The sequence below is a fragment of the Polyodon spathula genome, chromosome 20 (assembly GCF_017654505.1).
Source record: "Polyodon spathula isolate WHYD16114869_AA chromosome 20, ASM1765450v1, whole genome shotgun sequence".
In the NCBI taxonomy this organism is placed as follows: Eukaryota; Metazoa; Chordata; class Actinopteri; order Acipenseriformes; family Polyodontidae; genus Polyodon; species Polyodon spathula.
In genome coordinates, this window is record NC_054553.1 from 12,957,867 (window position 1) to 12,973,548 (window position 15,682).

Here is a 15,682-nt window from a genome sequence, read left to right on the forward strand (position 1 = left end):
CATGGGGTGAGGACGCAGCACCTCTCTAACAGAGGGTGATAGGGAAGAGCGCAGCGTAGACTTGCGGGAGAGACGTTTCTCCAGCGTGCGCTTAGAGAAATGTGCACAAAACTTGCAGAAAATATGGTTTACCAGTGCCTCCTTGGCGTGTTCTGGCACCAGGCAGGAAGAGCATTTGCTGTGCCTGTCCTCAACAGGCAGACTGACCTTGCATGTCTCACGTGGGTATTAACAAGCCACTGCCAAAACCACCCAGTCAGTACTCACACAAGACTGAAGAAAGCCTGCTTGTTAGAATGAACTAACAGCCCTCATAATGGTGATGCAAAAGCTGTCACCAAAACGGCATCAAGATATTGTGGGAGTGATTACAAACAACAACAACCGAAGCAAGTATCTGGGTCCTGCGCAATACTGCTGAACCCAGCAGCTGCAGTCACTACACGTGTGCCGTAGCACCATGTTGCTGACAGGCCTGTACATAGTCTGACAAAACAGAAAAACAGAATGAGAAAAAAGAAAAAAAAAATCTCAACAAAATACAGTAATAACAGTTACTAATGTTGCCATTTTGTGCATGTAGAATAATCCATGAAAAAATGTGCAATACTGTGAAATCTTTAATCACAAACAGAAAATAAGTAACAGTTATGAGTGCCACAGCATTAGAATGACATTTGAGAATAGTTTATTGAAGAAAAAATAAAATGCTGAACACAGTGAAATTTGCATTTGTGTCTGGAATGCCGTGCTCTGATCTAGACATCTACTGCATGTCTAGCATTCCAGAAGAGGTTTAAAGGGGCGGAGAGGGGTAAGCCATTCTTGCACTCAGCCTTCAAAATAACTCAATCCTACCTAAATTCAATTAAATGTAATAAAGGAAGGTTGGGGGCAGACCACTGGGTGACTGTACTATATCTCCTGGGCTCAGTTATTAAGATACCAGCATGTGATTAATGCCTGGGTTTGTTCAAGTGATGATCTTGAGCCATGGTTCATTGCTCTCCTAAGTATGACTCCTGAAGCATCGCATTGAAGGTTCTTAATGGGGTGGAAGACTGCAAGGACAATCAGTCGTGTTAGGTAAACGCAGCATCATTTTATAAGCAGAAAACTAAGTGGTGTTTTTGTGTAGTTTGTAATATTTAGTCAGCTTTTTAGGAAACTAAAGATTTTTTTAGTGATTGTTTTGTAGGGCTCTCAGAACTCCTTGGTAATTGGTGTGACTCAAGTTCTAGCCAAAATTGTCGGACAGCTCAGCACTTCGCAGTCGTACACATGATCTGAAAAATCGAATAACAAAAAAAAAAAAAAAAAGTTAATATAAAATTGATTCTTTATTTAAAGAAAACCGGAAGCTGCATGCTCCCACGCTCTGTGGATTATAGACAGCAATTATTTTGGCACAGATACAGTACGCTGTGTGTTTGAGGCACACAAACCTCCAAGTTGTGCTAGGTTATTAGAGCCGTTGCATCCTGGGTAATCGCAGCAGTGGCGCGACACTGGAGGGAGATACGGCTGCTTCCTTATTCAGACACTAATCGGCGGAAGCGTTTTGCATCGTTAAAAAAACAAACAGAGGAAGCCCCAGCCCCGGGAAACTAAAACGCCGTCTCTCCAAAGCCAGCTGGGGCTATTGACCACCAAACACAGACTGAAAAGGAAATAGGAAACCGAATTAGCATGGAAAAGCTGACTGCAGGAGCCGGAGGAGGCGGCTATAGCGCAGAGCAGGGCTCAGCTGTTACCGGAGTCGCTAGGAAACCACCCAGACCACTCGGAGCAGGATTGGGGTCATCCAGGCAGCCCAGCGTGGAGGCTTTGGAGAGGTAAACAAACCTGCACGCATACCCGCGAAGCACTGATACTGCATCCGAATTCAACGTGCTCCAATTAACAAGCCGTACAGCTCTTATTAATTCTAGTCTTGAGATGTTTGCATTGCATCATTAAATAAATATGTACACTATATATATAATATATATATATATACTGTATGCCTAATACTTGTATATATTATTATTGCATGCATGCACCTGTTGTAGTTTAGAATCAGGTCGCTACCAGTGCTGCATATTTTATAACAATAACAAATATAATATGGTTTACTGCGTAAGCAATATAACTACTTGTTTATTAAGTTACACCAGCTTGTAAAACCATCACCATTGCCACATATTACATTACGTTAAAGTGTTTTTGTAGCAATTGAGATGATTTTAGCTGCCGCACAAAATACACTCTTTTATAATTCATACCGGTGCACTGTGATGATAGAAATGCTTCCTTCTTTTTACACGAATGCAGCTATTGTAAACGCTTCTGTCATGCTGTGCAGTGGACAGGTTGTGCTCTACATGCATCAGCGGGAGGTTACAAGTGTCATGTGCATGCGCTGTAGGTTGAGGTTAACTTCCACCCCTCTCCAAAACAGGTAATATGGTTTCGTGAACTGCAAACCTGATTTAACTGATTGTAATGGGCTTTACTTTTTTTTTTTAAGTCCTTAACGATTCATTCATTAATTTTAGGAATAGTGAAATAAGTTGTTTTTGAAAACCTGATTTTGAACAGTGATTGTGGAATATTCAAAATTTGAAGTGTGTCCATACCAAGACTTCTATACCAAGTGATATTGTGAACTGTTTCAGGAGTTGCACTTTTAAAAAGCATGCTGTTACTGCCTTGTTTGAGAATGTGGCATTTTGAATGTCGTCTGCCCTGTTAAGTTGGTGGGATACCTGTCCCTGTGGGTAGATGGCTTGTTATTATGGACACCAAGCTAGAAAGGTTGGTGCTGGAGAAGGTCATGCTTGGGTTGTGCACTTAACCTGATCTATGTAAAATCACTACGCCATTGGCGTGATAAAATATCAGCTAAAAAACCTCACAGCCTAGTACAGGAGTTTGTAGGTTTTCATGGCTGTCATATTTTACATACTGACTGAGGACCCCCACAGAATGAAGTGTCAAATTTAGCTTTTACAACAGCCTCTTTTGTAGTATAGTGTACATAAGCATACTGTTAGTGAAAGATTACAAATGGATGATAAAACAGCAAGTTAATGAATTAAGTACCTCCTTGCACATAACAGCAATATTTTGTGTCAGTGAATTGGTGGAATGTTGCTTTTTCAGTAACCCAAAGGGGTAAGCATCTGTTTAATGTCTGTAAACATCTCTGTGCTTTTGTGGGTGGAAGCGCAGAAACCTACACCCTTAGGATGAATTCAGATGTTGAAACAGACTTGTGTGTGCTAGTCTAAGACGTTTCTTTATTTCTACTCTGAGGTTGTGATTGAGTGTTGTGGGTCAAAGTAAGGCTAGCTGAAAAGTAAGGCAAAATAAATAAAAAGGATTAACAACGTGATATTTTACAAAATATTAACCAAAGCTGTTAAAGTGAGAATCCTGCATTGACTTTCATTACCATGTCGTGGTGCACTGTGAACCACTGTAAAAAATCTTTGTGAAATTGAAATAAATACTACAATAAAATATGAAGATGACTGTCAATATTAATCAAGTACTTTTTCATTCAAAATGTGCCTGATAGTTTAAAAGGTAAAGGAACATTTACACAGCAGGTTTAAAGGTTTCCTCTGTTGAATGTACATTTACAGCCTCAGATGAGGGTTTAAACACATTCTTTTAAACAGCATGTTTACTCTGTGAAGTCTTGTTATGAATCTAATGGCTCTGTTTCCAGTCCCTCAGGATCACATGTGGAATGGTGTAGACAGCTGATAGCAGCCACTATCTCCAGTCAGATCGCTGGCCCTGTGACATCCGAGGCCATCTCCCGGGATTACAAGGTTTGTTCCTTATTTTATCCCCCAGAAATGGCAGTTTAAAGTTACCAACTTGTAGTAATGCTCTTTGTAAAGATTGATTAATGGGGCACCCTTCAATAGAGCGCACATTTAATTTAAATGCCCTTTTTCTACATTCCCGTTACTCCTGTAGGCTGTTTGCAATCCTTCTGTAATCCTTAACTCATAAAAGACCACATTACTTTTTAACCATTTTCTATTCTTCAACTCTTTTCTAAAGTCCCATTTGAAGCCCTTGTTGCATATAACTGCATCAAGATGCATCAGCGCATGTCAAAGTAGCTGGAACTGGCAGAGTTGAAAGGTCATACTGTCATATGATTGGAATGAGAAGGTCAGACAAAGGCAGATCTAGAGCAATATTATAATATTTCAGCAGCATTGTTATAATATTTTGGAGCATCATAACTAAGAGTCACTTACAATGATTGAAAACACCAGAACAAGGAGGACATGGAAATTACATTAGAATCTTCCTACTCTGTGACGTTGTGTGAGTCTGTGGGCCCCTAGCAGCCCAGGGACAGATTTCTAATTGGTTTGTGTTTCTAACTGACAGGTTGGCTGGAGGCCTGATCTGAGGGTAAGAGTAATGCTGCAGTGTGTCAAGCTCCTTCCTGTCTTATGCTATAGTTTATTAATAACCGCTGTGCAGCCTCCCCTTCCTGTTTCATTGCGATCTTCTTTAAGCCAACGAACAGACTCTGACTAAATGTGTTACTGAACAGACTGTAAGGTTTAAAACAAAACATGTCACTTACTGTATTGCCTGCTTTGCTGTAAGTATTATTAAACATATGCTATATACCTGGCGTCCTGTACATACGCTATATACCTGGCGTCTCGTACATACGCTATATACCTGGCGTCTCGTACATACGCTGTATACCTGGCGTCCTGTACATACGCTGTATACCTGGCGTCCTGTACATACGCTGTATACCTGGCGCCCTGTACATACGCTGTATACCTGGCGCCCTGTACATGCGCTGTATACCTGGCGCCCTGTACATGCGCTGTATACCTGGCGCCCTGTACATGCGCTGTATACCTGGCGCCCTGTACATGCGCTGTATACCTGGCGCCCTGTACATGCGCTGTATACCTGGCGCCCTGTACATGCGCTGTATACCTGGCGCCCTGTACATGCGCTGCATACCTGGCGCCCTGTACATGCGCTGTATACCTGGCGCCCTGTACATGCGCTGCATACCTGGCGCCCTGTACATGCGCTGCATACCTGGCGCCCTGTACATGCGCTGCATACCTGGCGCCCTGTACATGCGCTGCATACCTGGCGCCCTGTACATGCGCTGTATACCTGGCGCCCTGTACATGCGCTGTATACCTGGCGCCCTGTACATGCGCTGTATAACTGGCGCCCTGTACATGCGCTATATACCTGGCGCCCTGTACATGCGCTATATACCTGGCATCCTGTACATGCGCTATATACCTGGCGTCCTGTACATGCGCTATATACCTGGGGTTCCCAAACCATACAGTTGCTTACTCTGTGTACAGAGGATGTACCTCCAATATGGGTATTCATAACTGTCATCAAACGTGTCTGCAGCATTTTCATCCTTTTCACACATAGGCTGTGCATTTCACTGACTGTCAAAACCTTGTTATGTGAATTGGGGGTCATTTTGATCAACCTCGCTGTGATAATTCACAGCAGTATTTTATTAGAGCTTTTTACATTGTATGAACCACCTTTCCCTGTTTAAAAATATCAAACCAATTGCAATTCTGTTGAACAAGTACATCTGTTCATTGAGCAGGCAGCAGCAGTAAGTCGTGTGTTGATGTAACCCTACAATCTATTCAGTAACATTTTAAACATGCTCCAGACCTGCAGGTGCTTTACAGCAAAATCTTGATTATCCAAGACAACGTGTTAACCAGCAGTCTGGCGCAGTGAAGTGCAGCACATTAAACAGGTTGTGCAGGGTTCGTATTGCAGTCGTTTCCAGATCAGGAAAGATGTTGTAACTACTGCATTGCTAGTTTGGATAATATAGTTTTCAAACTGAGTTACACAGTAACTCCGTTTTTACACGTGGTTGTTTTAAAATATTTATTTATTTGTAGGCAAGTTTAAATGGGCTTGCTGAGACCTCCAGGGCTATCAAATCACAATGCATTTTGACACAATTTACTTCTGGCTGAATTTTGAGACTTGAGCGTAAAGGGCTGTTCTATAATCCAATCACGTGGTGCTATTTTGGATTCCTCGGTCAAATCAGCAGTCGTTTGAAATACGTATTTGGGTTTCAATGTTTATAGTAAATGTACAACCAAACACAATAGGTGGGAATTCAAGGGAGGACCATGGAAATGGAAATATGCAACAAATACACAACTGTCACTTCACCTAATTCGTTTCCCGACTGATCAATTTATAAGCCACCCCTGGATTTTAGTAAATCATTTTACAGCACTGCCATAATTAACTATAGTTGTATTTAGAGCATTTTACATAACCGGATTAACCCCGTCCACCCCCCACCCCCCTGGATTTCATTAACCCTGTACTGTATTTTTATGGTTAAACCCAGGATAGCCCCAAAGATCCGCTGTGTAGTAAAATGCTGTAATAAAGCAGGAAAGTATCAGGTCATCAAATCAACCTGTGCAGAGTGGTGGCAGTCTTAGGGATGCTATTGTCTTTTCAGCAATATAATCACTTCTGTCAGCAGAGCTTCTGTATTTTCCCCAATTTTCCTGTAAGGACTTTAAAACACTTAATGCAATTGTTTGATTCTTTTTAATGAACAGGCACCCAAGAGGCCTCCTCTGACGGTAAGAATGACAACAGTATTGGGCTCCTTGTTGTCTTGTCTGTTGTGCTAAATTGAACAGTCTGCTTTGTGTTTTTTGGGAGTGACTTCAGTTTCACTTTAGAGAGAGAGTTGCCACTGTCGACAGATATGGTATAGACTTCTGTATGAATAAGTTTCATTCAGGATGATCAATCAGTGAAGTGTTTTAGAGACCTGTTCAGTTGTAATGTGTGCATTCTTCCCTAGTTTCACCTTCTGGGCACTTTAGACTCCTCATATGCCAGATGGTTCACATGATCTCGGGTAGAATCAGCTGCCGGTTTTCCTATAGAACTCCACTTAAGATATGTTGTGCCTCAGTGCTTCAATGAAACTGAATGACAAAGAGTTTAGTGTGTCCAGTGAAATCAAGACATACTGCCCATTACCAATAGCACTGGAAGGACTGAATGCAGTGCCCTGCTGAGATATTCCAGTCCAGCCGTGGTGTTAGTGAAGGAATAATACTCACTGTACTTATAGTAATGAGACTCCGAGATTCTGATTACATGATGAGCTACAAGAGCCACGCTTGAGTCACCAAGGCCTGAGGTGGAACACAGCCCTGTGCTGTCTGTGTGTTTTATTTGTCGCAGTGCATGGTAAAGAGGCACCAGCTGTGCTTCACTTGAATGTGACGAGGGCTGACATCTTGAATTTCCCTGGTTTCACAGACTTCTCGGAGGTAATTTACAAAAGCATTGTTACTTCTTCTGTAAAGGTATTTAATGTCTTGGTTGACCCACGGCTGGCTTGGAAAACTCAATTTGTATGTAAATTGGTAGTACTCTCTTCATAGAGAATAATGATTGAGCATTTTTCTACAGCTGTAATGCAGCACTGCTGTTACAGCTTGGCTCGGCAGCCTATTTTTTTTTTTTTTTTCCTCTGAGCTGAGATTTGAAGACACCCTCCATGGTTACAGTAACACAGATTGGTTTGCCTGTTATGTTTGGACAGAAACTTCTGTGAAGAAATAATCTATTTAGTGCAATGCTATAAGTAAGCTTCAGATAATTCTGTTCCTATCAAGGGCATGTTATCAGCTGTCCATTGATGTACACGGTTTGTGATTTCCAGACATGATAGTATAAAGACCTCCAATGATACTCATCTTTTCTTTAGTGATTAGTGTTTTTCTGTAGTTCATGTAACGCATAGTGACATTAATACAAATTTAAAAAATAAATAAATAAAAAATAAAAAGCTTTAGTATCAGGATAATTATTTGGTTCACAAACTGGTAGAAATCCGTTTTGTCAAGTCGTATCTTTTTTTCCAGATTCATGTGGTTGCGTTTTCCTGTCACATGGAGCCTGTTGGCAAGCACAGTCACGGGGGTGTGAATAGAATAGAGAGGAGGCAGTGGCTCCAGCTCTCACACATTCAGTCCACAGCTGTGCTGCTGTAGGGAGGGGCTGAAGCAGAGGCAGTCTCTTGTATTTGCAGGAACCTTTTAACAAAACAGGCGACGGAAACTGCTAAGGATTCTTATTGCAATTCTGTGTCTTTGAATTGGGGGGGGGTCCTTTCTTAAGGAAATGGAAGGGTTATTGAGAGTATCAGTATCAGTATCAGGTATAGCTGAGCTAGACACTCTGGGCGAGGTGTAGCTAAGGGGGCGTTTCCACTGACACTCAATTATATGTTAGCTACACCTCAGACAGCACGGTTTTGTATCTCATACCCAACAGGGCCAAACTGCTGTATGAAAGTATTGCATCACTAGGTGTGTGGTAAAGAGACACACACTTTTGAGTCATGACGCGTTTCTCTCATTGTGTGACAACACCTAATTAATAAAACTAGTGACAGCTGAATATAAAAACAGCTACACGTTTGTTCAACTTCGTCCGTCTTCGCATGTTTGCATATGTGAAATCAATCCCACAATCCAATGAGACCTTTTACTGTCGCACTATGACATTTACTGCTGCACTACTGCTTCCTGTGCCAGCGATACCTGATAAAATGACACTGGAATGCAGATAGACATCTTTAAATACACCTCGCCCAGACCGGCCAGCTCAGCTATACCCGGTAAAAGGCAGTGGAAACTAGGCATTAGAAATAGCTGACCTGAAGCAAGTGGACACCTTTGGTCATTACTATAACAATACATTTCCTTTTCACACTATAATACAGTTTTAGTGGGAAGAAAAGGGGACAATACTTTGCACTACAGATTATTTTAGATTTCCAACTATGGGTTTTATTTGATCAATTTATAAGCCACCCCTGGATTTTAGTAGAGCATTTTACAGCACTGCCATAATTAGCCATAGCTTGATTTTTTTTTTTTTTTTTTTTTTGAGCATTTTATCAGATAACCCACCCCCCTGGATTTCATGAACCCTCTACTGTATTTTTATTGTTAAACCCAGGATAACCCCAAAGATCCGCTGTGTAGTAAAATGCTGGAATGTGTAGGTTAATCAAATCAACCTGTTAGTCTGTGCAATCTTAGGGATGCTATTGTCTTTTCATCAGTATAATCACTTCTGTCAGCAGAGCTTCTGTATTTTCCCCTGATCTCCTGTAAAGAGTTTAAAACACTTAATGCAAATGTTTGATTCTTTTTAATGAACAGGCACCCAAGAGGCCTCCTCTGGCGGTAAGAATGACAACAGTATTGGGTTCCTTGTTGTCTTGTCTGTTGTGCTAAATTGAACTGTCTGCTTTTTTTGGAGTGACTGCAGTTTGCCATTGCAGCCTTTAGAGAGAGAGTTGCCACTGTCGGCAGATAAGGTATAGACTCCTGTATGAATAGGTTTCATTCAGGATGATCAATCAATGAAGTGCTTTAGAGACCTGTTCAGTTGTTATATGTGCATTCTTCGATAGTTTCACCTTCTGGGCACTTTAGACTCGTCATAAACCAAATGCTGGCATACCAGATGGTTCACATGATCTTTGGTAGTATTAGCCGCTGGTGTAGCTAAGGGGATGTTTCCACTGACGCTCAACTATGCCTTAGCTACACCTCAGACAGTACGGTTTTGTATCTCATACCCAGTCAAGGCAGTGGAAACGAGGCATTAGAAATAGCTGACCTGAAGCGTGTGGACACGTGTAAACTTGACATCATTAGTCATTACTATAACAATATTTCCCTTTCTTTAACTGTAAGTACAGTTTTAGTTGGGCAACACTTTGCACTACAGATTGTTTTAGATTTCTAAAACGCACCTGTATATTCAAGGTAAATAAATTACAAAAGTGCAGGTGAATAAATGTATTTAATTTGAATTAAATCTTTGGCAACTACAAGAAATATCGTTGCCGAGTTTTATTTTAAAACAAGTCTTTGGTCAGTGATCTGGAACTGCCTTTTAGTTTCACATAAACAAACAAATGGCTTTTTGAAACTGGCTGCAAATTTTCCAAACTTCCAGTCTTTCCTGTAACCTGGTGTTTTCTGTTGCTATCTTTCTTAATGTTGTTTTTAATTGTCCTGGGTGTTCTTTCAACTCCTCTCTGCCTTTCCTTTATTTCCCTTCTTTCTCCTTCGTTTCTGCTGCACCGCGCTCCTTCCCTCCCTGTCCAGGACTGTCCGGATGGACCCATCAGCTATCACTCAGACGCTGACCCTGAGCTCGCACCTCACACCTCGGCAAGTTGCTGCTTCCTTACTTGGTTTGGCTTCTCCTTTTGGGTTGAGCAGTCTGTGCTGTGCTTTGCAGACCGACGCTGGAGTTCATTTTGAATTGTTATATGGCACCCCTGTCCTTGTAGTGACTTTCGAGAGGTACCAACAAAACAAAACAAATAGAAACTGTGATATATAGCAGTAGCTATGGGCCTGTAGTATTATCATTCTGAGCTTGTTTGAGTTCTACCTTGTTGCGTGAATATTGGCTCAAAGAAAGCTCAGAGACAGAAACATTATAATAATTCAGCACTGAAGAGTGGAACACATTGCCAACTACCAGTAATTGAAATGACATTTCAAGCTACTTACTACTTAGTCATGACAGTCTAAGGTTTTTTTCTGTATTTGGAACTAGGCTGAGACTTTGTGTTATCACTTGCACTTATCTTTACAACAGTCATTTTAAGTCACATTTAATCCGGCCTTGGTTCAAATTTTACATGATTATTCGAAAAAACTAACTAATCAAGTCAATACTAACGTACTGTATTCGAGCGTTGTGTCGTTTAACCAAACAGCAGAAAATCTTTACCTTTCGCTTAACTTGGCGTCACTGTTCAAGGCAGATGTGGGGAAGTGAAGTGGAAAAGCTTATTAACGGTGTTACACTGATATGCTTCCCCGCCACACTTCAGAACATGTGTTTTACCATAGCAGAGACAACAATAATGATTAAGAACACATTGTGGAATTTTAGACAGTAAGAAAGTAAATACTAGGAACCTTGTAAGTCTTGTTTTTGTTCAGTTATTATTTATATATATATATATATATATATATATATATATATATATATATATATATATATAAATATCCTGATAAACATAGTGAAACTAAGTATGTTAAATGCACATATTAACATTGTGCCACGTGGCTGGTTTCACAGACCCTAATTCACACTAATCTTGGACTGCCTAACTTTAGTGTGAGTGTCACCTGGACTCTGTGAAACCAGCTGTTTATGTTCAGTTTCTTTCCCAGTTTCCTGCAAGACAGTATCCTCTTTGCGGATCCTGATCACTGCTCTGTAGAATTAGCTTGTCTATTCAGTAGCTCATTGTTGCTGTTTCTCTGCTGAGTTCACCATGCGTGTCTGAAGGCTGTTCAGAAACAACAGGGTTGTGTGTGTGTATGTGTGTGTGAGTGCGCGCATGTCGTGGTTCTGTGGTGTGAGAATTCAAAGGCAATGGAATACATCAGGGAGTGTATATAATGATGATTTATAAAAGACTGAGACTCACCTGTGGGTTAAATCAATAACAGGCTCTGAGGGACGGGAACAGACTGGCACAAATGGAAGAGGCGCCGCGCTTTCCTGGGGAGTCCATTAAAGCCATCGGTGAGTGCCCTGTTCTCTCTGAAAGCTAGTTTCACAGACCCGGATGCGTATTGTATTCGTATGTCTAAGGTCATATTAGGAGTCTAACTCCTGGTTTCACTGATTAGCACCAGTCTTGGACTACTTTACCTTAAAATAATTTTAGTGATACTAGTGGTCTGGGAAATCAGCCATTAGAATTAGGGCTAATCCGTAAACCAGCCAATATATTTTAAATCACTGTTCTGTTCTGTTTAATTTTCATTAGACTTGAACCTTTTTCTTTTTTTTTTTTTTTTTTTTTTTTTTTTTTTTTTTAAAACCTTACTATGTCGATGTCGGACTCTATTAAAAAGGTTAGTATTGTAATTTGTGTTCCAGAAAACAAACCACTGTTCTGTTGGCCTTACTTGTCCCTAGGCTTAATGTTATATCTGCGTATTTATATTGTTGTCTTAATTCTCTGAGTAGGTTTGCTTTGAAAGTGTGGCAATGCGTTGTGGGTGGCTGAGTCATGACTTGCTAATGTTTTGTAAAATGACTTTTATATTTATAGAAAATTTAATATAGTTCAGAAAATTGTATCTGTTAACCTAAATGATCCTTTTTAAAGATTTTTCTGAGGCTGAACTGACCTGTAGAGGAGGTTTTTAAACTTGCAGTTTCCACTTCCCTCCTGAAACTCCCCTTGTGGTCTCAAATGCTAATGTATTTTATAATCATCTGCTGATCTTATTAAAATATATGTTTTATTGTGTTATGCATAAGAGAGATTCTCTTTGATAACATATTGGAAGCAGTAATATGTTTTCTTTCTGCAGCTAAAGATGTGATGTATATCTGCCCTTTCACCGGAGCGGTTAGTGGGACACTGACTGTGACTGATTACAAACTTTACTTCAAGAGCCTGGAACGGGTAAGCACCCAATGAAGCAGTCAGCTTTCCTCTGCAGCCTCTCTACTTTATTGATAGAGTAACTTTGCAATGCATTTCCTCCGCATACCAGTACAGCCAAATGCACACAATCAATAACATTCATGCAGCACTGTTAAACTCAAAGCACTTTACAGAAACAGCCACCAACATTTACAATTGAACAAGCTAAAAAACGGAACGAATAATGCAATCGTGGATCCTGGTCACATTTATATTATGTCTTGGGAAGCATTTGTCCAATTGTGACAAAAACACAAGCAGATTTATCCGCCTTGGGGTACTGTATAAAAAGAGTCTGTTTGTCTGCCTGTCACACATACATTTTTATATTTATATGATGACCCACTTATCCATGTGTGCTGAAACTGGATAAGAACGTAGCACTATATGGAGGCACCCTGTTAAACTTACACTTTCACATGTGCATAGTGTACAGTGAGCGTCAGTTGTGCTGATCTAGTTTTTCAAAACACTGGTGGCTCTAGAATGTACAGCCGTGGCGATAGATGATAATCACTGGCATGCTTGTTTTAAGCTTCATTCTGCATAATGTACCATTGTGGCAAAGTGGTGCGTGGGTACAGGTGAGTGCAGTGCAGGTAAGAATCACACAGACAATTACGAACAGGTGCAAGGGTGTTTATTGAAGTTAATGCAATGTCCAGAGCCTTATGGCAAACACCTGTAAATAATAAATGATGGAAGTGAATACAGTGGCGTGTATCATTTCGTTTGTAAAAATCCCATGGGTTTGACCCGGAACCAAAAGGCCAGTTTAATACACCAACACTAAACACAAAACACAAACACAGTTCTTAGTGACAGTGGATAAGTGTTAGTGGTGTATTAGTTTTCCGTGAAAATGCAGTGGTGAAAGTGATGTCTGAGTTTATGCTGGCTTTCGCTACAGCTCCGAATCGTGCTACTGGTAGTCTATTAAAAAAAACAGTCAACAGTTAACAAACACTAACAAACACAAGACAAAACTCATGATTCACAACACGGCAACACAGACTCCTTGTAGGTTACAACACTAACCATTTACCAAGGAACAGATCACTTACACTACGCCCCCTATTTATACCCTCGCTCATGACCCCTAGGTTAACGAGCGCATCCACTCCTCCAATCCTCAGATGTCACGCTGTTTCCCGTCCGAGTCATTGAGCTTGGGTGCCGTAACTCCGCCCCCTTCCTAAATGACCGACTTCCACCTACTCTAAGGAATAAATTGTCATGCCATTTAGTTAAGGGTACTCTGTTTCTTTTACACCGCGCCCTCACAGGTAGGAGGGATATCTAACACCAAGAATTATTCGATCTCTGTCACAGCCATATAGAAAACAACTGAACTGTGTTCCTTATTCATATACAGTGTGTTAAGCTGTGTGAACCCTAACCTGAAGCATTTCTCCCACAGGAGCCACCGTTCATCCTAGAGGTTAATCTGGGAGTGATCAGTCGACTGGAAACCATAGGAGTCCAGAGCCATGGGGAGAACTCATGTGGGATGGAGATTGTGTGCAAGGTACAGCACAGCGCTATAGCAAGAATCACTGTTCTGTTCTTGCTGCTGGAGGCCGTGTGCTCTTTCGTGTTATTATGAGCTCTCCCTACAGTACTGCTGCATGTATTCCTTGCACATTGACTGATTCATTGTGTTTCCTCAATGGGGTTGTCCTCTTATGGGTGGGGGAGAAGGTCAGTCTCCATGCCTCTCCCAGTCATTGGCCTCTCTTTTTGACCAAGTCCTCTGTGGCAATTGTGATCAATGTGTAATGTTGCTTTCATTGAGGGCAATATTGTATAAATATATATATATATATATAGTTATAAATTACAGAAACCAGCCAACCGCTGTTAAGATTTTGTCAGGATACATCTATGTCAGGGATGGAAATGAGTAGTGAAATGAGTAGTGAAACTCGTAGTCAAACCAGGTATGAATCAAACTGCTATGCAAGGGGAGTCTTCTTTCCATCCTTGCTTTGTGCATATATCATCCCGTGCATAGCAGATGACATGTATTCCTGTAGTGCAGTGTCGGAGTAATACCTCCTCAGTTAACACTTTGATATATATGTATGATATGGCATTCCCTATTTACTCTAGACTATCTGTACTTAGTACTAATAACTGTACTAACTGTACTAATTCAAGTTTCACATAGGGCTGTGTTCAACACAGTAAAAGCTGTATGGCTGTGTACAGTTGATGTTCTTTTCTGACCTTGACAGGATATGAGAAACCCACGCTTCGCTTACAAACAGGAAGAGCAGTGCAAACTGGAGATCTTTGAAAACCTCACCAAACATGCGTTTCCCGTTTCCAACAACCTAGTGAGTACCAGGGTGTGTCTCTTCACTAAGGGAGTTGATTCCAGAGATGGAATAGCAATCCGAGAGAGCACCTCACACTGCAATCCAATTCCTCCTGTGCTGTATGAGATAGCAGACCCAGTTTCCATTCTCAAAGGTAGGGACGCCATTCCTCCTCCCTGTATAATCTGCTTGTCTCCATATCGTTGTTATGGCTCAGGAAACAAGGAGAGGATATGTAATACAACTTAAAGCAACCCTTGCATAACTTTTTTTTCTGAAACTATTGAAAATTACATTTTCAAGCACATTGTGGGCCAACAGGGGTTACTTGACATCTTGCAGGAAATAAATATGATTTGTTGGAAAGATCTTGAAACAAGCTTTAAATTGAGGAAACCCCTCCCCAGGATTTGGTCCAATCGAGTTGAAACGACCCTATTGCAAATAGATTCAATCAGTCTTCATTTGGGATAGTTTTCCTTCAGTAATGTCACCTCATGTTCAGTCTCTGATTGCATCTAGCGTTTCACTTGAATCTCGAGACCCATCAGTATAAAATGTGTGTATCATCTTGCTTCTGAAGTCAATGTTAATATGGTAGAAAACGACCTTGTTTCAGTGCTCCCTTGGCTGACTGTAACCTGGCTGTTGGTTATCTCACACACACAACCCTTGTTTTTGTCTTTTAGCCCCTTTTTGCGTTCCTCTATAAGGAGAAGTTTCCCGTTGACGGCTGGAAAGTGTACGACCCTGTAGCTGAGTATAAAAGACAGGTAAAGAATTCAGT

General features: G+C 40.9%; 1 protein-coding gene across 11 annotated transcripts in view; it reads left to right on the plus strand.

Moving 5' to 3' along the window:
* Nucleotides 1-1,473: 1,473 nt before the first annotated feature.
* LOC121295584 (myotubularin-related protein 1-like) overlaps nt 1,474-15,682 on the plus strand; it is a 26,594-nt gene continuing 12,385 nt past the window's right edge. The window contains exons 1-11 of one of the 11 annotated variants that reach the window (XM_041220403.1): nt 1,474-1,835; nt 3,716-3,821; nt 4,399-4,422; nt 6,624-6,647; nt 9,258-9,281; nt 10,215-10,280; nt 11,583-11,658; nt 12,459-12,553; nt 13,995-14,102; nt 14,812-14,913; nt 15,585-15,668. In XM_041220403.1, the coding sequence (XP_041076337.1) occupies nt 1,690-1,835; nt 3,716-3,821; nt 4,399-4,422; nt 6,624-6,647; nt 9,258-9,281; nt 10,215-10,280; nt 11,583-11,658; nt 12,459-12,553; nt 13,995-14,102; nt 14,812-14,913; nt 15,585-15,668 (855 nt within the window). In that variant the 5' untranslated portion in view covers nt 1,474-1,689. The remainder of the gene's footprint in view (nt 1,836-3,715; nt 3,822-4,398; nt 4,423-6,623; nt 6,648-9,257; nt 9,282-10,214; nt 10,281-11,582; nt 11,659-12,458; nt 12,554-13,994; nt 14,103-14,811; nt 14,914-15,584; nt 15,669-15,682) is intronic. The other 10 variants (XM_041220408.1, XM_041220405.1, XM_041220404.1 and 7 more) reach the window with 10 other exon arrangements.